The sequence below is a fragment of the Parus major genome, chromosome 3 (genome assembly GCF_001522545.3).
Source record: "Parus major isolate Abel chromosome 3, Parus_major1.1, whole genome shotgun sequence".
NCBI classification, from domain to species: domain Eukaryota; kingdom Metazoa; phylum Chordata; class Aves; order Passeriformes; family Paridae; genus Parus; species Parus major.
In genome coordinates, this window is record NC_031770.1 from 90186659 (window position 1) to 90209212 (window position 22554).

Sequence of the window (22554 nt, forward strand, 5' to 3'; positions counted from 1 at the left end):
GAACCTTGAACCAAGCCCTTGTAGCATATCACTTCTGTTTGGAAAATGTGCATTTGGCTTTTGCGTTCCGTAAGAACTCGCTCTGCGCCAAGTGGGAGCAGCATTTTGAGTTTAATCCATAAGAGTGAGTTGAATTATATTCTACAGAGATAGGGATATGCAGAAGAAAAACACTGCACAGAAGGGAGAGGAATGAAATTGCCAGTTCAGAGGCTGTGGCTCATACTGTGACTATTCAAATGAATACTCTCTAGCAAAGGAGCTCCACTTGAAAAACAAGATTGGGAAGTGAAGAAACTGGGGCAAGGAGCACGAGTGCTTACAGAGTACTTTGTGACAATAAGACAAAAGCTGTAAAAATTCTTTTTTTTTTTTTTTTGACTTCACAGAAACTCCTGGGATTATCCTGCATAACTTCAAGTGCACTGTACTGTTTGGTGCATTCTTAGTGCTCTTTACAAGGAGGAAGGAGTGTTGTATATAAAAGTCATGGTTATTTCATTACCTTTGTTTGGGCTTATGTTCCTACTGTCTTAACAGCAGAATCATTTTACTGGTCTGCTGGTATAGGCAGATATATACTCTGAATGAGAGTACATGCTGGCCACTACATTGAGAGATCAGGCTTGTCTTTATGTAGAGGTAATCTGTGATATGTAGATCATTTCTAAGTAGGCTATAGAGCACTCGCTGATTGTATGGCTTGGGTTTTTTTGGTTGATCAGCTGTGATACAAAGATTTGTTATATTCCCACATTCTGTCTGCAATGGGTCTGAGAAAAAGAAATATCCAGTCCCCTCCACAGTGTGAAACTACTGAAGTCTTCAAAGATGTTGTGAGAGGTGGCTGTGCAGAGAGCACTCCTTTCCTGTGCACAGTCAGATCTCCTCTGTGATGAGGAATTTTCCATTATCTCAACAGCCTCTTATCTGGACCAACTAAAACTGAGTCAATACAAAATGGAGGTATTTTTGAAGTGAGCTATACATACTTCATTCAGTGTACAAGCATTTAAGTGGGTGCAGAGTTTGCATACCATGTAACAAATCTGTGAACAGGCTGTGATAGTAATACTTGTGGAAATGCTGGCTTTTTTAAGGAATCAGCATTTTGGTATTGCATATATCACAGACAATTTGCATTCATTTTGTATACAAATTTGCTACTGCACAGATAGAAATTTAAAGCTATATTGATTTAAAGTGTCAAAAGAAAGCAAATATGAATTCCTGCAAGTATCTCAGCTTGTTTTCATGTGTGCTAAACCATTTCACTGTGCTCTTAATATTAGGAATCACACACTTTACACCTTTTACTATGGAGGTTCTCTGAGATGCTGGAGTCCTATGAGGTTAGGACTTTTGCTTCTCATGCTCCTTGTTTACAGAAAGTACTTGCCATCTAATATTAGGAACTCAACCTCTCTGCCAGTTCCTGGGCTGAATTTAAAAATGTTTGTTTTGAAACTGGTCTTTCATTACTGCTCATCTAGTTTTCTGTAGACGTGAAGCCATGCATAAAATCATCTCATCAAACTGCTGTGTACTTTTAAAAGATATAATGGCATAATGTGATTTTCTGTTTTCATCCTTTTCACATGAACATTTTTCTGGACTATGTAGAATAAATGGTCTGGGTCTGTCAACTGAGCCGTGCTACTCCCTGCGCTTCCTAAACTTTTGTGTGAAGCCATTCCCTGTAGCTGCATCTTGCAAATGCCTGTTCATTAGGAGGTACATTATCTGGTGTCCCTGAGCAAATAATTTATCATCTTCTGTAGAGATAAATTCCGGTCTTTTCTCATCAGCTTCAAATAACTTCACATCACGGGTAAAATAGCTATTGGGCGTTTTAGCGCTTTTGAAGTGAAAGGAGTGTGGTGGCTTGGGGTGAAACAAAAAAGGCAAGATGGAGGAAATGAAAGACTGAATGGCAGGACATAATTTAAGTCAGTCTTTTCCCCCCTCTCATGTCATCAGCTTTCCGGTACCGAACTCGTTTCAGAGCGAGCTTACTCTGGGCCAAAGCGGGAATTCCCGGGCGCTGCTGCGGGCCGCGCTGGCAGCGCCCGGGGGACAGGGGGCGCCATTCCCGGCCCGGCCATTCCCGGCCCCTTCCCGCCCGCCCCGGGCCATGGGCGCTTCGGCACGGACCGGCGGAGCCGTGCATAAATGCGAGCCGAAGGGACGTGTCGTGCCCTGGTGTTTAGAAGAGCGCCCGCCGAGCACACACGTCCCGCACGTAAGCGCGGCCGAGCCCCGCCGGGCGCGGAGCGGAGCAGGGGCAGCGCTGCCGGCGGGAACAGCGGCCCGGGTCTCCGGGAACAGCGGTCCCGGGTCTCCGGGAACACCGGCCCCGGGTCTCCGGGAACAGCGGCCCCGGGCCCGGCGGGGACAGCGGCCCGGGTCTCCGGGAACAGCGGCCCCGGGTCTCCGGGAACAGCGGCCCCAGGCCCGGCGGGAAGAACGGCCCCGGGCCCGGAGAGCTGAGGGGCACGGACGGACCGCAGCCGGCTGGCGAGAGCCGCCCGGGGCATCGCGGACGTGAACTCCTGGCGAAGGACTCCTGACCCTTTCCTGACGCGAAATCAGCCCGAGAGCTGCCGTAGCTCCGTCTTGCTAAACTCTCCTAATATACACATTTTCTGAGCTGTGATCTAGCATTATTCCCAGGGGTTCTCCAAGAAAGGAAGTGGAGAATGTTCTTTTCAAAAGCATGAAGTGGGAAAATGTTTAGAACTATTTATAGCTGCACTTAGGCTGTGGAAATCCCAGACATTATAAACTATTTATAGTTATTCTCTGGGTTAAAAGGGTGAAGTCAGAAATCTTACTGAAAAAGTTGCATATGCTTCTTATCCATCAGATTAAATGAGACTTCTGAGCGCGGGATAGGGCTGGCTGAGATTGATGAAAAACTAGGAGGAATCAAAGATGAGGTGGAAACACCAATTCAGAGAAACACATACCCCATATTGTGGAAATAGGAAGGGTCCTGTGCCACCTGCAGACTTAGCCCAGGGCCAAAAGTTGGTAGGGACATGCATGCTCACTCTTTAGCTGTGGCTGCTGACAGCAAGTTAGAGCCTTCCACTGCCACAGGCTTCTCCATCCTGGCTGTTAGGGGAATCCCAAGCCAGCTGCCAGCATGCTAGAGCTGCTGTCTCTGCCTGCTTTGGTGTGTCAAATCTCTTTGTGCTTTGAATCCTTGGGAGTCTGTGCATGAGCCTTTTCTTCAGTGAGCTCACCCGGGCATTGGGAGGCAGCAGGTATCATCGGGGACATTATTTTGTATGTTCTGGCCGTGCTGCCTCAGCAGCTCCAGCAGCTGGGATCACCTCCGTGCAGATGGCCATGGACTGCAGGGATGGTTCCTTGGGCTGTCTGGGGCTTCCCATCTTCACAGCACCTTGGTAACTGACTATATTTCAAAAATAAATAATCTCTAAAGCTTTTCCTGCTTTTGTCAGACTTGTCTGGAGCAAGTCTGAATTTGCTATGAGAACTCCATAGGAATATTTCTTTACTGACAGTTGAACACAACCAACAGATGAAAACTGACCAAAAATGTCCTGTATAACATGAGAAAAATGCTGAAATATAGCTCATTAGAACAGCAATATCATATCACTGTTAATATAACTAATTTAAGGGGAAGCTTTTCTTACTGTAACCTGAATAATGTCAGACATGAAATCCCAATGATGTTTGCTTCCCGCTGCTATGATTCTCTGATGAAGTGTGCAAAACCAACACTGTTTCTTTAAAACTCCTGAAACCAAACATCATAAAGCATTATTTTTATTATTATTATTTTATTATTTAAAAAACTCTCCTATCATCCAACACTTTTTTCTCTACCTGACTAGAGTACCTTTCAATTAGTATCACTGATAAATGGATTACTTCAAGTCTTGAAAGAAGTATCTTAGTAACTTCAGAAAAAACTCACTTTGAATAGTGGATGTCTTATTTCAAAGAAGAGGGTTCTTTTATTTGTGCTCTGAGCTGTGTTTCTCTTTTGGCCCTGACTAATGCTGAAATTTGTGGCAGTGTCTTTAAAGCTCATATTGTTTGCTGTTTGCCATGATTTTAGGGTCTGCAAAAATCTGTATGGTGATGCCACTGATCAGGTAGGTAGTAACTTCTTACTTAAAATGGATTTTTTGTTTGATAGTGCTTTTGTTGGTCCCTCCAGCCTTTTGGTCAAGAATGTGGGTGTCTAGACTGCCCTACCTTCTGCCTGCAGTCTCTGTGAATAGAAACATGGGGTATACAAACAAACATGTACAAACTACCTGCTTGTTCTTCTCTTATCTTGCCCTGCTTTCCCCAGCTTGTCTAGATTTCTGTAGTGACCCTCAAATGGATCATACAAAAAGGTTTCTTGGAGTAAAAATAGCCTTGGAAGTAAGGTATCCTTTTTTTCCCCCACCTCCCTCTTCAGGTGTAAGAGGCTTTGTAAATGACATTGCAATTACATGCTGATGAGCACAAAGAATAACTCCCCCAGGTCACACCACAGCCTTCACTGTTGAAAGAAGAAAGCCCTAGAGCTTGACTTCATGCACTCATGCCTTTGCTACCCTTCATGGTATGAAGGGCTTATGACCAAACCTGAGGTAAAGCTGTTTGACAAAGCCAAACTCCAATTTAGGAGTGAGTTGAGTTTAGGATGTAATTTGTCACAACTAGTATTTTGATAACTCCATAAATCATTTTATTAACATTGCCATGATTCTCTCAATGATTCAGCAACATCCCACAGCAAAAAAAAACCCCAAAAAACAACAAAACAAACCTCCAGACTTAAAAGGTTGCAGATAAACTTCTCTTTTAATAGACAGACCTACCAGATGGCATCTTTTATTGGCAGTAAGGCAGCCATTTACAGCCTTGTTAGCAGCCACATGTACATTACTCAAGAGTTTTCTATGACAATCCTGGGTGTTTCTAAAGGGCATTTTCAAACTTATTTATCTTACTGCAGTGTGCCTCCCTTCTTCAAAATCACAAATTCATCAAGAGTAGAGGTCATTTTCTTTCCCTAGAAGACAGAAAAATGTTTTACAGCAAAGTATTTTAAAAAACCCAAACCAAAACAGGATGTAAAATAAATAGCATCATTTGTCCATAAACCACCAGACTGTAGGAGCAGTTCTGTAGGAGCAGTGGACAGAGCCTGTGCTAGTTCTAATGTAGCCCTTTCCCCTTACTAAGGAGACCACAGACCAGTGATGAAGAACCTCTGACCCTCTGTGGTGCAGCAGAAATAAAGTATGGAAATAAAGCTTCTCTCTGAATTTTCTAACTTGCAAAATGTAGTTATCAGTTTTCAGGTTAGCTGAATCATGGGCAGTAATAATGGAACAGAAATCACTTGTGAAGACGCAGATACTAATACTTTCCTTGTGCAAGTCATGCAAAAGAGCACAGCTCTGCAAGTTAAAAACAAACATTGCTTCTAGGTACCCATATTGATTTTCTGCAGAAAGTTTGTTACGTCTGTAAATATAGCTGGATTCAGTGGCTCATTGTACAGATTATCTCAATATCAAACCCACAGCAAAGCAGTGTTTTACGTCACTGACTACCAGTAATAGCAGTGCAGAAGCAGAGGTGTTGAGTTTAAATGTCAGCCATGACCTGAAGCTCTCAGCATTTTCCCACACTCGATTTGCAACATCCAGTTTTCCTGAGAGACCCCTGTATTTGTACTTTCCATGTATAACTTGGGACTGGACATTTGTACACCATTTTTTTCTTTGTGTTGGGAGCTGGAAATCTAGCTTAAGAATATTTAGTCTTACCAGGGAGTAAAGCAACAATTTTCTTAATGAATTGCTGGTTATACAGAGTCCAGCTACTAAGATAGAAGTGAAAAAAAGATAAGACCACTGATAGGAGTAAATTGTATTAGTTACAACACAACAGAGCACTTGTTCCTACTTTGGAAAAGGTGAAGATTTTCTTACCTTAATAACTGAAGTTAGTTCTGTCAGAAATACAAAAGCAAAAAGTTACCAAGTTGAGATAGATGGTCAAAAGGTCATGATTTCATCAAGAATCAAGGTCCCTTAAAAACATGTTTTTAAATGTGTATAAACTTTTAACACCCACTAAGTTCCACAGTTTGATTCTAGGTGGTGTGAAGAGTAATGCTGCCCTCTCGGGCTTCTTTTGAAGGCAGGGGATTCCCCAGTTTCTGCAATCATTTCTCATACAGAGGACACTTTGTAGGTTTGACTTTGCTGCCCCTATCTGAACCTTCTCAAGCGTCCTGTATCTGTTTAGAGAGAAGGGAGAACAGAACTGAATACCTGTGTGCTTGGAAATGCAAAGGAAGATGCTGCTTGTTGGCAGGAAGTAAAGAACCTTTATTGAATTCAGTGGGCTTTTGGATTACTTAGGCCCTTAGCTCTCTAATTTAGGCATGAGACAAAAACCTCTCTTTATTAATGATATGATCTTCTGGAAAACTTCAGTTGGATATTCAGACAATCTTTATTAGGAGTCTTTGTGCCTACCTACACTTTTAACTCAGATGCTCTAAATTGCATAGGTAGCAAATTTAGTGGTATGAATAACCCTCATGAAGGTATAGAGAGAACTGCAGACCTAGGTTCAAGGCCCTTGTTAGCCTGGGCAGATCCAGGCTCAGATCTCCCATGGGAGCTGTAGCTTCATAGTTTGTGTGCAGCTCACTGCAGGTATGCAAAAGATTCCAAATGGGAAGGCAGAAGAGGAGATCTGATTCTGTAACAGAGGGGCTGTGATACTGTTCAAGAGTAGGCACTATGGGTTTCTGTCTCTCATACAACACTCCTAAAATGTAATATATATGAAATATCACTACTGTCATGAAGCAAAAAAGAGAAGACAAGAAAGCACAGAAGAAGAGGCTGGATAAAATCAGGGCAAAGTGAATCTCAGGTTCTGTTCCTTAAAATTCTTTTATTTGCAGCTATGCCCTTTAATATCTTCTATATGGATCATCAAAATGTGTTCGACATCTCTGCACTTAAGGACATTCTTTTCTTCATCAAGTAGGATACTGAGTGTAGCTGGGAATAAAATAACAGTGTTGATTCCCAGACTAGAGAACTCTGCTTTTAGCGTCAATTTTTTATTCAAGCCTGTGTTGCCTGGGCAATGTCAGGGAAAATATAAATTCTCTTCTGTAGGAGGAAATGCTCTTCCTCCAACTTCTAAAATGCTTATCTTTGTGTACATCTGAAATATGATGAAGCATGTGTCCAAAAAAGTGTATTCCCCAGTCAGCATTTCAAGTGGGTGTGAATTTCAAGTTATTCAGAAATATTCAGTCATTGGTGGGGGAGAGAAGGAGCACCAGATTTCTTTAAGTGTACATTAAAAGTGGAAAAGGGACCAGCCAGGCTCTTCACAGAGGTCAAGTATCTGCAAGCTTATAGCAGGGTTCCCAAATGTCTTGATTTTCATATGAATTGACACATTAGGCTGTAAGCAGGGCAGGTCCATATTTGTTCATTTATTGAACTAAAACCTTTGCCCGCCCCACAAATGTTAAGATCAAAAGTCCTGGGTTTGCTTAACTTAATATTTAGAAAGTATGATGTGTGATTTTGGACATTGGTGTAGTTTTATCCATAATGTGTTGCACAGAACATTTAAAGTCTTGACAATTTCCTTATTTATTGCATAAAAATCATCTTGGATTTAGGCTTATCTTTAGACCCATGGGACTATTTAGCAAAATTTCCCCTGAAAATTTCAGTTTGAGTGAATGAGCTGGGATGCTTCACTCCAGAGCAGAAAATCTGGAAAATGTTTTTTCTTTACCTCTCCCCATACTTGCATCCGAGTCAACAATTAAAAATGTAATTTAGAGATGAGATCATCCCCCTAACAGTTCTCAATCATGAAGCTATCTCTTTCTGTGATTTTTAAAGTGTATTTCTTTAATTATTAAAAGTTTTGAAAAAGCAGGGTCTTAAGAGAGATCTGTTCACTGAAAAAGTAATCAATTGCAGAAGAGTTTCCAGTTTCACCTCCAGCTGCCATGACTGTCACATGCACATCAACAATATTGTGAAAATGCCTCCCTTTGCACACTCCTTCCTAAAGACCTGGTTTTCTCTCTTAAAATCCCCGAGTGTATATCTCCATAAAATCTGTGATGAAGAAGGAAAAAAACAAACCCCAAGCATACCCTAAACCTGCCTGGACTGGTAGTACCGATCCTTTCACCAACTCATGTAGCCGCGCCTTTTTTTTCCCCTTTAAATATATCTCAAAACAATGTGAATGACATGGTGGGCATTGATAAATGCTCTTGAAAAATAAACACCCCGTGGTAGTTCAGTCTCTAGTGATAGCTCAGGTGCCTTCCAGACAACAGAAGCTACAAGGCAAACAACACAAGCTGGCACAGAAGAGGTCGCAGGAAGGTTCAGCCAGTGTGAGCTCAAGGTTCCCAGGGGCCAGGAAGGTGAGGACGTGTTGGCAGGCTGGGAAGGCTGTGCCTCCAGCACTGTGCCACAAATCACTCTCTGAAGGATGCTGGCTCCAGCACTTCAAGTAAACGTGCAGTCCTACATCACACCTGGCTGCTACTTAACACCTCAGTCCTGCACAGGAACCTGAGCTACTCCTGGGAGATTAGAGGTTGTTTCACGTCTGTATCAACAAAAGGAAAGCTTTGCTTTGTGAGGTCCCAGCAAAAGCTCTCAGCAGATACCTGTGCTGATAACAGTGGTTATTTTTTTACCACTGGCAGTTTTTAACCACCCTGTTATCAGCTGCTGCATGATGCTGAAGTACAGGTGATATTCTTCCAGAGCCTGCAGTTTGGTCCTGTCATGCAAAGAGCCCATTCTGAGATAAAACAATAAAAAGAGATCAGAAATAAGACTCTGATTATTGCAACAGGACCACAGCCATTTGGTTTTATTAGTGCTGTCATTAAAGATGACTGCTGGCATGGACACAGGCTTGTTAATACTTTTCAGTGTGAGCAAATACTTATTTTTTGTTGTTGTGTGTATCTATGGAGTAAAAAAATTAGTTTTATCTGTTTTCTAGATTTTGTTCCTGGTATACCTCAATTTTAAGCTTTATAAGTGTTAGAAACACACAGCCACAGTTCCTCAGAAAGACTAATTTAGAGCACCTTTGTCTCACAGTCCCTAAGGCTTCACCAACAAAATGTGTGTGTGTGTGTGCTGGCAGCTTCCTAGCACTGAATGTGCTGATAACACTTCAGCACATAATGCAGCTGTGCCTAAATTACATTCTATACAGATCAATTAATATAACACAGGTTTATTTTAGTGGAACTATATAGTGGAACTATAAACAGATGATCAAGTGATGCAACAGTTTTTATTACTTATTTTTATTTAAAAAGGAATAATCTCCAAAAAGTTGACTAGAGTAGAGTCAGGAAAATATCCAGAAACATAAAACCAGCTCAACAAATCTGCAGTTTAGTAATTCAATACCAGATGGTTCATATACTGGGATCACTGTGAATATTTAGAGACTTTTTACTCAATTGATATACATACCACAAATGCAGTTACAATCTAAAACTGATTGCAAAAACAGAGAAATGGGAAAAAGAGACATAAGATCCACCTACCTCACTGGCATCCTTAGCCAGTCTCACATTATTAGTCACTGAAACTAAGAAATTTTTTAGCTCCTAAGCTATTTTTTATGGATATATGGTTTGAAGAGGACACCAATTTTGCTGCCATTTTGACACAGCTTAAGCAACACATTCTTCAAGGCCATGCCTGTGTTTGTCCTCCGTATTTGTGCATTTGCCAATGTGAGTCCCCACTAAATTATGCAAAGTGTGGTAAAAGCTCTTCTTATCTCTGGAAGAGGAAGGATGGGAAGAATATTGGTGCTCTGTGTACCTAATTGGTACTAGCTATAGCACTGATGAAAGTAAAATGAGTTAAAATGTGCTGGGAGTTAAACTGCATTTACAAATTAGCTCAGCTAATGTGAATCTCACAGAGGAATAATGCTTATTTTGACTTTTCAATATATTTTAGTTTAAACAGATTCCTAATCAAATTAAGCTATCTTAGAAAGACTTTAATTGTACTAATGGCATTGAGCTAGAGAGCCTATAGCAGGGGAGCAGAAGCTCTCTGAGGAGAGACAGAGCTATGCTGAGTCATTTTCACAAATGGATGGCAAACGTATTCTTGCAGGATGAAAAAGGTAAGGTTAAGATAACTTCTCCTGCACAAAAAGTAAGCACTAAAGGAAATTAATAAAAGTTAAGTAGATTTGCCTAATAAGGAACAGCACAGTACCTGTTTGCAGAGAAGACAGCGCATGGCTGTGCTGTGACAAATGTTCGCTGACCACTGCACGTTACAAAGATCTCAGAACTCAAACTACTCATGAATCACTTCTTGGTGCTGGTCATACTCTTGAAAAGCAACAGTCAGTCAGGGTGGACAGCAGTCCCATTGCCCAGAATGTGAGACCAGAATTTGGAATTCAATTTCCTCCTGGCTGTATCTGCCTGTCTACTACAAATTCTGCAAGAAGAGCCAATAGATAGGGATTTCTATCAACCATATAATGTAAGGTGGAATTATCTAAATTGGCAGATTGTTTCATTGGAAACCTTTTAGTTTAGAAAAAAAGGATATTAGACTTTTCATTGTCAAATCTGTTACATGTGTGACTAATAAAGGCCAACAAGATGATCCAAGAATTTACAATTTAAATAGCTAAGACTAATCTTAAGAAGATTTATGAGAAAGCTGATTTGGAGTGCTATATTCTATAAATTAATAGTGACAGATTTTTATGGGTAGTACACTTAGGAAATGACTACAAAATAAAACCAGGAGGTTGTTATAGTTATAGTTAAGTTAAGCACTATAATTCAAACAAATGATTCTGTTATTTACTGGCAACCATATGTTCACATAATACAACCTATATAAGTATTTTTATTTTAGTATGTAATACTTGGCAAGTACCTTCTTTATAAAGAGGCTCATAAGGTCAAGGCTGAAGAGTAATAACATGTTACCAGTGCTCTGCACTGAATAGGTAAATAGTTTTGATGATACACTGTACAATTTGTAGACAGACATTATTGCCAAATTTTGTATCAAATATACCAGTTTTTATATCAAACATACTTTTCCTATAAAAGACAATTTGCATATAAGAAAACTAAGCAAGGAAAAGGCCTCAGTTAATTAGATTTTATAGTTTATATACCAAATCCAGCTATGTAACCCTTGAAAATGAGGTCTTAACCTTTTGAGTTACAGGCGCTTAGCATTTCAGAAAACCAGTTTAACTTTCCATAAAAGAATCATAATGTGGAACTTTTCCATTATTAGTATATTTAACATTTTACAGAGCAACTATAGAAATGCGATTGTACCTGAAACAGCCTGTCAGCCACAGACACTGCTGAATTTGTTTTGAAGAAAAAGATTGTCTAATCCTTGTTTACAGAACTTTTATATTGGAATAGTGCAACAGAATGGCAGTGTAAAAATAATATAAAAATCAGACATTGTACTTTGATTTTTCCACAATATTAACTCAAAATAATAATTTTTTGGTACAGCATTTTCTTACTCTGAGGGAACTCTGAAGAGAACACATAGTTTGGAAGTTGTGAGTTATGAGCTGCCTTTAAATTACTTGATAACATTACTCTCTGTCATAATCCTTCATTTTGCTGGTACTTGGAAATCTTTAAAGGAGCTTGTACATTTATAGATGAACAGGTGCTATGCAATATACTTTAGATATAAACTTCACTTTTTATCTGCTAAAAACAAATCTACAGATTAAAGAGAAATTTAACATGTAACACATTTGTATGCATTTTGCAAGCACACATAAAGCATTTCATATTATGTTCCCTTTTCAACAGATTTTAACATTTGAATGATGTGCTGTCTTAATGCATTTAACTCAGGGTCAGTAACTGTGTTTTCAGCCTAGGTGTAAGGTAGACACATTTTGAGATTCAATCAAAGGCATTGAAATAAAGCAGTACCTTAACTACACATCTGAGCATAATTACTGAGTTTCACTTACTTTTGAGAACTCAGTTTAGAAGTGCATGTTTACGCCAGCAGGTGTGAGTTGAGCATCATAGGCAACCTTATCCTTTTACCAAAGAAATGTATTTAGCAATGGTAGTGAAGATGGGACAACATGGCCCTTCAGGTATGTGCAGAGGCACTCAGACTACAGGAGCCAACAGGATTCCTGCATCTGCTCTGGGGGCACAGCTCCTGCTGACTGCACGAGACCCACCTCAGGCACACTCACCCACACTGAGTGCACATCTTTTAACTGCACTGCAACATGACCAGTCTTGCTTGGAGACTAGAAAATTCACTCCCTCCCTGTGAATATTGATTCCTTCAGGTTTTATTTCCAAAGGTCTTCAACAAACAAAAGTGACAAATAAACAAAAAATTACTTATATAAGGGAACTACTTTATTTCAAAACCTAAAGATTTCACAAGATGAACACTTGCATAAGTACTAAAAATATAGAAATAGTTCCTCTGTATTTATAAGTATGTAACTTGCGTGGTTTTTTTTGAATTTCCTTCACAGCTTATTATTTTTGTTGAATCCAAGCTAGGCATGTTTCTGTACAACCATATGGAAGCTCTTGAGTTGGCTCACGTCTGAAAAATGTAGTTTTCCATAGGACATATCGTATACTGAGTGATTGAATCTAAAATAAATTAAAAAAACCCAGGATTATTTAAAATAAAATGCAAAAGAAACAGATGATAAAGCAACAATGTACTTCAGAGCAGTTTCTGATATAAAGCAGTTTGTTGAAGCTGAGAACCCAGATAAATGTGAACAGTGAAATGGTAATAGTGCAGACACTTAACTTAAGTTTTTAAAAGGTGCTGCATTATTGACCTATATGCTTTTTGTTCCAGTCAACCTTGAGTGAATTAATTGGCAGCTGGTATTAATAGCAGAAAGCAGATTGCCACAAACCAACTGAATTGCAACTGTGAAGTCTGAAAGATTAGAAACAACTTCAGATATGATTTACTTGATAAAGACAGCAACTTATAGGTGACACTGTTCATACTATTACGCACACAGCTGCTGAGAAAGGGGCAGAGCTTCAAAGCTCTGCATCATTCCTTTGAAGCATCATATAGAAGTACCTTTTTCTGAGATTTGATGATTCCTCAAAGCGGATTAAAACCCATTAACTGGGGAGTGGCCATGCCTCATGATCAGAAATCACACTGCAAAAACGAACTAAGAAATCTGTAAACGGCACAAAAAATTCTGAGTCCTTTTTTGTTAGCAGCTGGATATGCAATTCCTTCAGTCCACTCATGGTGGCCTGTTCAGCTGCAGGGAGCTCATGAGATCATTGACCTGGGATAAGGCAGACCTCCATGAGACCAGTAGAAGACTGGGACATATGAATCCCACACCACTTTAGATCATTACATTTGTCCATCTGGTGCACTGCTACTGGAAACTTTTGTGTTTAATTTACTCTTATTTTCAGGCTTGCACAAACCTCTGGTTCCATCATCTGCTCACTTTTTTTTTTTGCACCTTGCTCTCTAAGTTTTGGAAGCTGGACAAAGGTATAACAAACAATGCCACCTTTTTAATGCCTCTCGTGAAGCTTCACAATTTTATCTTATCTTTTAAGTAAGTATGATATAAAATGTGCATTTAAATGGGTATTTTTCCCTTATGGCTCACTTTTCCTTTTTTCTTTAATGTTATTTTCAGTCATGTTTAAAGTCATTATGATCCGACAGCATTAGGGGTCAAGAGATTAGGACTTGCTTGGCTACTCTCATATAACATCAAGTCCTGTAGTACATTTATTGCTAGGCTATGAGTGGGACACTTTCTGTAGAAGTTTGACAGAGGATATGACGTAAATGAAATCTTATTTTTTCTAAATAAGGTCCCTTTTTGGAAAAGACCCTTGCTACATATATAGTCTGTCAGAATGTGTTGCAAATGACTTGGAAAGATGATAGACTAGGAACTCAGAAACAGAACAGCAGGTGTTAAAAAGAAACCTTTTGCCAGTGAAATGGAGACTGCAAAAATTGTCATTGAGATGCACAATCCAGCTTTCAGGAAAATTTATCAGAGCGTACCAGTCACCATATGTCAGTATTACTATGCTAATTTATGCCAGTTAAAACTACATCTAAAGGTGAAATACATGCTGTTGTAAAAAGCAATTATCATATAGGCATTTTCCCATAATTCAGTTTGCTCTACATGAAACCATTAAACCAAAAGATAAATTTGAAAATATTTGGATGTTATTTGTTCTAGGAAAAAATAAAATGGTGAGTACCAGGACCATCATAACACCCTCTTAGCTGTAAGAGTAAGATCTTACCATAGAGACAACTTTCCTGAAAATCTAGCTGTAGCAGTTGGTTCTGTTTTCTTCCCATCATAACCTCAGTTTAGTGAAATACTTTTGGTAATTTTTTAAATACATATTCTGCAATATTATGTATAAGTTGAAATTTGGTGTCTTACCTAATACCCAGTTTTCTGATAAAGATATTATTTCCTGGTCCTTCTTTCCTGGTTTTTTTCCTATACAGATTTTTGCCTGATGTAAGTCTTTACATATTTTCCCTCCTGCCAGCTGTATAAGTTCAATTAACTTTTTGCAGGATGGCTGACTGGTAGGAGATACAAACATGACAGGCTGGTTTGAAAAGAGAGTCTGCTGGTATTTTCCTGTTGATAGATGACGCTGAAGCCTGCAGATCTGTATTTGAAGAAACAAAAAAATTAATTAACCCGTATGTTACATTTCCACTCAAAGTAAGACTAATCCTTGTTTTTCATAATTCAGAAAAAAAGGAGAAATATATTAGACTTATTATTAGAAATTATTGAAAAACTTTGTAAAGTGTATCAGAAATAAGAATTTCTGATATATAAAATATACAAAGAATTTTCTCTACTTCATCAATACAATTTCCAAACCAGAGTTTGAGATTATTTCACTATAGGTCAGACATTTACCTATAAAACTTCTTAAAACACTTGACAATATTATTTTTCATCATAGTTTTACATTCTTACATTTATAACACTGGCTATCACACAGAAACCTTAAAGGATATTATAAATGATTACAGTTTTGCAGCACAAATACAAACTGTGATAGCCTTGATAATATATAATGCTTGTCGGTTTGTACTGGCGAGTTTACAAACATACTTAACTCAGAGTTTAAACTACTTTAGGACCTCTTTTCTGCTCCTGTGCTCCACAGATACAAACTATATTTTAGCTGCGATGTATGAAGTAACACAAATGTACCAGCACTCAGAGGGAACTATTTACTATAAACCCTTTTGTGTCCACAACACCAAGAGAAGTTCTTTGTGAATGCTGTGCAGCTCGTAACATTCGATCATTATAACAAAAACCTGCTTCACCTATCAGGCAAATTTTCTTCTCAGTATATACCTGGCAGAACAGTGTTGCAGCAATTAAAGCCATCTCCTTTAGCTATAATATGTGTAAAAGCATACAGCAAGTGCACACAACATGGTATGCAAAATAAAGTTTTCATACCAACATTAAAAAAACCCTTGTATTTCATAGTGTGAGGCTGACATTGACCTGCCAGAGCAATGTATATAACAGTTCTGATTTTGTATCACTTGTCAAAGTTTGGAAAATTTATACTAAGACTGGAGTTAATTGCAATATGAGAACAAAAAGAAATGTTTCATATTATGTGAAGCTTCGAAGTTTTTATACAGATGACAAGATGAGCATGGAGGAAAGGTCATTTTGCATATATCTGATTTATGTGAGACATCTGAATATGAAACTGTAGCGTGTGAGAAGGTTTAACTGGAACAGTGGAAAAAAATAGCTCTTGAGTGGATTCCTTCCACTCAACACACAAACATGCTGTATGAAACTATAGGCACTTAAGAATCTGATGCGATAATGTATGTGCTTGGCACGTGTGCAGCCAAAGTAAGAATCTCCACATGATTTGCAGGGGTTTATAAAGGAAGCTAGAGGAAGATCTGCAAAGTCTGAAACTCATGGTAACTATGAGGCTTCAGCTCAGTGGCTCTGTGTCACTGGCCTCTGCTGTTCTGGGACATGTCAATCCCTGGCAATCTCAACTTTTGAGATTTCCTCCATCAATAAATAATTTAGCTTTCTCAGATTGTTCATTCCTTGGTTGCTTTCCTGAGAATAAAATTAGGTTGATTCTTTGCTTTCTGAATTAATGAAGTTATAAAGACTGACTGCTATGGATGAAGCAGACCAAAAAGACTTAATCACAACCCAAGAAATACCCTATATTTTCTATTTCTTTGTAAACTTAGGTTTAGGAATGGTATGGCACACCTAATCCTGTCTCTTAGCTGCTAAATAATTCTGTTGATCACAGTATCATTGCAGAGTTCTACTGCAGACTTTGGAGGACATTGAATATATCTGATGGCCCTTCCTGCACCCAATGCCTTGCACTTGCAGATCTGGATTTGGACTCAGTGAAGTATTGCCTACCTCCATCTGAGCAGAATGCTCTTCTAGGAGTGCCTGTCTTCTGGGCATCGTGGTGTCAACAAAATCAGAAAACTAATAATTGTACTATTTAAATACATATCAGCTTTGGAATTCTCTAAGAGTACCATTTGTGATGGGCCTTGTGAGGCTTAGAGGCTGTGATCACTGTCTTAAAAGGAGACTAGGTCACTTTGCAATCTGTGATGTACAGAGCAGTGTGATTTTGGTATTATTGGGACTGTAATCATTAATCTTAATTTAAAAGCTGTGCAATTGTGAAACTATGAAAGTAGTTGTTACTAGCACTTTCAGCAAATTAAAGTATGCACTATAGTGAAAAATAACACTCTATATCAACCTTGTAACAGCCTCATGACAAATGCAATGCCATCTTAGTTCATCTGGCACAGAGCTCTTTGGAATTGTTTATTGGCACAAATCAGATGCAACTGATAGAAAGAAGACAATTCCAAAGAGGGTACAGTGCTAGCTTATCTACAATAGATTAGATTTAACTAAAAAAGACAAAAGTCATACTGGTTTTATCAAACTGAAACTCCAAGATTTTAAAGATAAAAATTATTAGAATTGACAAGTTTTTATCTTAGGAAGGCAGTAGGACTTGTGTCAGATAGAAGACATCAAATATAAATTGTTTCAATCTGCTATTTCACATATTTTAGAGAATATTATTTTAAAGGGCTAATTGTATTCCTGCTTCCTAAAAAAATCCCCTGAAAGAATTTATTTGCTGCCACTGTAATGAAAACTCATTTATATGATACATATGCCTATAGAAACAGCTGTTGGATGAAATTAATATTAAGGCAAATGTGTACATAGCTAATCATAACATTAGGAAACCCAAATTTTAAGGACCTAACAGCACTCAGCTCATGCCCACAATTAGCATGCTTTATTTCTGCATTCAGTCCATAGTAGGAGCACCCAGAGAAGGGAAATGCTGCTGTGCTATAGAGCATGTTTCCTTAAACTGCGTTTACAATTCCATCTGGGTTCATTACCAGTGCATTTGAGAGGAGGCAGGGTAAGAACACAGCACATCCCGGTGGTAGGAACAAAGGAAAGGTTCAGCATGGACTGTCATCTCTGCATTTCCTTTGTCTGGATCACCACCACCAACACTTTCCCAATCAGCTGTGCCTGGATTTGCTGATCCACTCACAGGCCACAGAGAGGCAGGAATCACAGTGTGTTTACATTCAGAGGTCAGAGAGGAGTCTGGAAGGTTAACTTTGCTTTCTGGCCCACTGGCCTGAAAGTCACACTGCTGGCCAGCTGCTGAAGGGCAGCCAGCTGACCACACAGGCTTTGGTGGGGGGATGAGAGGGCACAATCAAGCTCTTACCCCTGAATTGACTCAGCTGCCTTTGCAACTTCAAAGCCTTTGCGGCACTCCAGGGGTGCTCCCAGTCCTTTGAAACCATACCCATTTCACGCAAACTTTCACAAATAAATAAATAATTCCTTAGCAGAGACCAAGCCTGGGAAAATACCAGATACCAAAAGCAGCTATTTCCACAAACTGTGGATCTATAAGTCAGTAGTTATGGTTACAATTGTGTTAGTGCCTATTAGACTGCACTGATTTTCATTTCCAATGGTATTCTTTAGCAGATGAACACTAAAACAAAGTGTTATTGATGCATCTATTTAATCATTTTGGTAAGATTCTAACCATGAACCTCATCCTTTCACTAGGATGAATGGCAGGAAGGCACCTTTTACATGCATACATTTCTCATAATTGTACCATTAATGTAGTTGTTTGTTCGAGCCTAAGTTCTAAATGGAAAAATAATTACTGCTGGCAGAAGTAAAATTTAAAGAGAATGCATGACAAAAAACTAAAGCCTTTCTTTGTTATAAAATAAAAATTATATAAAATATGTAAAATAAAAAAATCACAAAAAACTTCAACTATTGTCCCTGCTGTGATTCATTTTCAATCCCCCCAATCCAAAAGAGCATATAGTATAAAAACCTCTGAACTTCATAGTTTTGTCTAGGACTGTATGAAAATACCTCCTGCTGGGCGAGGTGCCCAAACAAACACAAAACTCCATAAACTCCATAGGAGACAGCTCTCAAGTGCCACAAAGGTATTATCACTGAATAATACCTAAATTCATGTAATATGTAAGAAAATAAATGCTTTGAATGTACTTGGAATTTTTTAAGCACTGAAACTGCTAATTTCCTATATACAGCACTCAATTTTCAGTGTCCCAACTTCCAGAAAATAGCACATGAAGAAATGTCCAGTCTAAATTGCTATTAAAATAATAATACTTCACAAAAATGAAATTAAGAGTATGGTTATGATTTATTAAAATTATAAGAAATTGTATTTGTAGCCTAGAATTGATAATGTGAAGTACTAGCTTCAATAATATATATAATGTAGCCATCTTTAATGACTACGTCTGAAAATTTGTGCATGCACAATCAATGCATGCATTATTAATCTTCATTCTTTATTTCAATTATTTACTAGAGATAAATAAATCTACAAAAGACCCAATTTGATTTATTTTATAATTAATATTTGAGCATTTAATATAGCATTTATGAAAACATGGAAAGCTGTAATGTCTTGGGTATTGTTGCTTGCAAAAATAATTAATATATCCTATTAAACGTAAACAGCAGAAAATTAAACTGCAGACACAACTTTTAAGAGAGAAGATTGTATATTTTATGGTTTATATCAATCCAGACTATTATTCCATTTGAAATTGATGAGAAATTGCTCTGTAAAAAGAAAACTGACTGCTGAAGTGTTAAGGATTAGTTCACTACTCTGCAAATATTAAATGACAAAACCCCCACAAAATTGATGAACCCAAACCCCACAGGCTTTATGCTTTGATAATGTACAAATTTAGCAGTAAAAGACATATAGAATAGCATATAAATTGAATATAGTTTAGTGGTGTTGCTGGGGAAATATAAGCTCTAAATTTTAATATTCATATTATTTCAGTATGGATCAATATAGTGTCTAAGTGATGTTTACATTTTCAGTTGCTATAATTCTTTATGAAGCCCTTGTGAGGAATGAAATAGAAATGATATCTCTCTTATGAATCATTACACTTACATGGTGATATGCATATTTGGACAGTCTGTCATTTAGTAAAAATTTAAAAGAAAAACATATATGTGGAGCCCCATGTATATGTAGAGATCAAGAGCTTACATCCACACAAGTGAACCATCAGCCTGCTTCTGATAAAAAGGAGAGTATTGCAATGTGCAGACTTCTGAAAGTACAGTTATCCTGCAGTGAGGAATTTGCAGAATCTGCAGGACCCTACAGGGATCAAGGAGGTTTGTGTTAACAATGCAGTACTACTGCAAGACAAAGAAGAAATGCTTTCTTTTCATCTTTTAAATATCAGGTTTAAAAGGACAGAAGCAACTAATCAAGTAGCAACTCTATTTCTGTAGCAAAAACATGTGCCATACATTTTCAACTTAAATTAAAAGCTCATAATTTTAGTTTTTCTTAATTATTTTTTTTAAGGTTTTTTTTCTTTTTTTTTTTTTCTTTTAGCACTTGGTTGAGTTTTTAAACGTTTGGAATACTAAAATTGAAATAGTATTCTCTAAAAGATTTAAAAATTACATTGAAATGCTGCACTAGATAAATAAATTGGTGAACTCTGGCATGAAAAGAGCATGTTAAGAGCTGGAAAAAACCTTCTTCAGCAAGCAGTTTCACAAAGAAATAGATCCTCAGCTTTCAAGAATGTTGTTTCAGTTAATGGAATACCACACTGATGCAGGAATCCAAATAGTTCTGGATGTACTGCCATCCTATTACCCCAACAGCACCCAGAACCTTATTCCACTCTGGCATGACATGCATTTGTTATTGCTAGTGATGTTTTTCATTCTCAGAGCAAAACTCAACTTGCAACATTTTGCAACATCAATTAATTACAAATATCACATCTTTATTTATTGAAACAATGCTTTCTCATTGGTTATTGATATCCTTTGGCTGAAATAAAAGTTCCCTGTCTATCAAGACTTCAGACAGCCAGAAGTGAGAACATTTTGAGTGCTTGAAAAGGCTACATCAGCACCCCAGCACGTACACACACACTGAGATTGTGCACAGGCAAACAGGCCACAGGTTTCTGCAGTAGAAAACCTGATGCTCTGAGCCAGGAGCCAGAAATGGAAGAGAATAGAGTAGAAACTTTGGTCCAGAAAAAAGAAACCTTCAATGTCTGGTCTTGAAAAATAAAAAGGAAAGCAAAAGGAGAAATGGCATACATGTATTATCTGAAAAGTTCTTCTAGACAGTTTCTTCCCCTCTGATACTCCTTCATATAACAGTTTCCTGGTCAAGGCGAGGGCGAAAGCAAGAACACTTGAATCCAGACAATTTAGTTGATATTGTTTCTTTCTACTGTGTTTTGGCAGACAACCGTGCTTCTCTCAAATCCCACAGACTGATAAGAAAAGTTAATTTCACCAATTTATTCTCTGAAAGACTGAGTTCCAGTGGGAATACTGTATGAAAATGTTTGGCAAATAAATCTACTGTTTGGCGGATATTCAAAATTATACTGGAAGATGTCTGAACTATTTTTTTTCTGGCATAGCAAATTTTTGCAAGAAAAAAAACAAAATTCACTTATTTTTACTTTAATTTGCTTGTTTTCCAGAGATAGAACTATTTTTAAAAACTACATAATTCCATGTAATCAACTGTAGATTAATAAAAAACAAATCAGGATAAAGCAATGTCTTTTCCCTTTTGAGAATAACTATGACTTGCAAATCAAGGAGCTGTATTTCCAATATATGTACAATTTAAAAACACTCTGATAATATTGCAAGATACAGTCACTTTACTATAACTATTTGTTTAGAATTTCAAATATATTATGAAATAAATGTATTTGCATTTGATTTCAACACAGACTAAGTATTTTTGCACTTAAAAAGTCCTTTAATTATAAATCAGCTAAGAAAGGATATTTCACAACTATGAATTTAAGCCTTTCTTCCAATATACCTCAAAACTTGTCCTTCCTCCATTTTGTCTTATTTCAAGAGAACTCAAGTGACTACTAGGCAGTGATATGAATACAAACTGCAATTGCAAATCTATATCAAAATTCTGCAGATTATGATTAGGAAGGGTTTTCCCCACAAGAATATCAATAAAGCAGCCCTGTTCCATGCCTCATGCCAAAGTGGTATGTGAGTGTGGCACATGCACCTCTGAGCCCTGCACTACTGGCATATCATGAGGGTTACATGTACTACATGTGACAAGTCCCCAAGAATCCCAGTACAGTTCAAAGATAGAAATCTTCCACCTCCATACATGATCTAGTCCAATGCTTATCTTCTCTCACAGTAAGAAAGCTTCCCTTAATGATATAACCTAAATTGCCTCTGATGCATTTTCAGCCCATTATTTCTTGTCCTAGTGCCAAGGCACATGGAGAACAATTTCTTCTTTTCCTCTTTGCAACAACCTTTAAATATTTGAAGACAGTTATCATGTCTCCACTCAGCTGTCTCTAGACTAAACAAACACAGTTCTTTCAGTCTTTGTGCTGGGGTCATATTTTGTAGACCTCTGATAGTTTTGTTACTCTCCCCTGGATTTTTGCCAATGGATCCCACATCTTTCCTGAAGTGCAGTGCCCAAAACTAGACATGGTATTCCAGCTCAGGCTCCACTGTTCTCTGCACATTACAAACAATCCATGTGTCTTATGCTTAGCATTCCTGTTAACACATCCTTGTACGCCTGCTTCTTTTATTGGAGTATGACAGAGGTTACATATATTGGTTCAGATCATAAAATACTGAGTTGCACTTCAGGCAGAAATATTGCATTGTCACTCTGCAGGTGATTATTTGTCTGCCTTTTTACTTGTTTTTACTGAACTCCATCATACTTATTTCTGACTGTTCCTTCTATCTCTCAAG

The 22554-nt window shown here is 38.1% G+C and overlaps 1 protein-coding gene across 1 annotated transcript in view; it reads right to left on the reverse strand.

Annotated features, from left to right (window-relative positions):
- Positions 1-9359: 9359 nt before the first annotated feature.
- Positions 9360-22554, reverse strand: part of MCPH1 (microcephalin 1) — a 129494-nt gene continuing 116299 nt past the window's right edge. Inside the window, exons 13-14 of the mRNA XM_015621623.1 lie at positions 14554-14791; positions 9360-12733 (exon numbers count right to left, since the gene is read on the reverse strand). Of these exons, the coding sequence (XP_015477109.1) occupies positions 12678-12733; positions 14554-14791 (294 nt within the window). The 3' untranslated portion in view covers positions 9360-12677. The remainder of the gene's footprint in view (positions 12734-14553; positions 14792-22554) is intronic.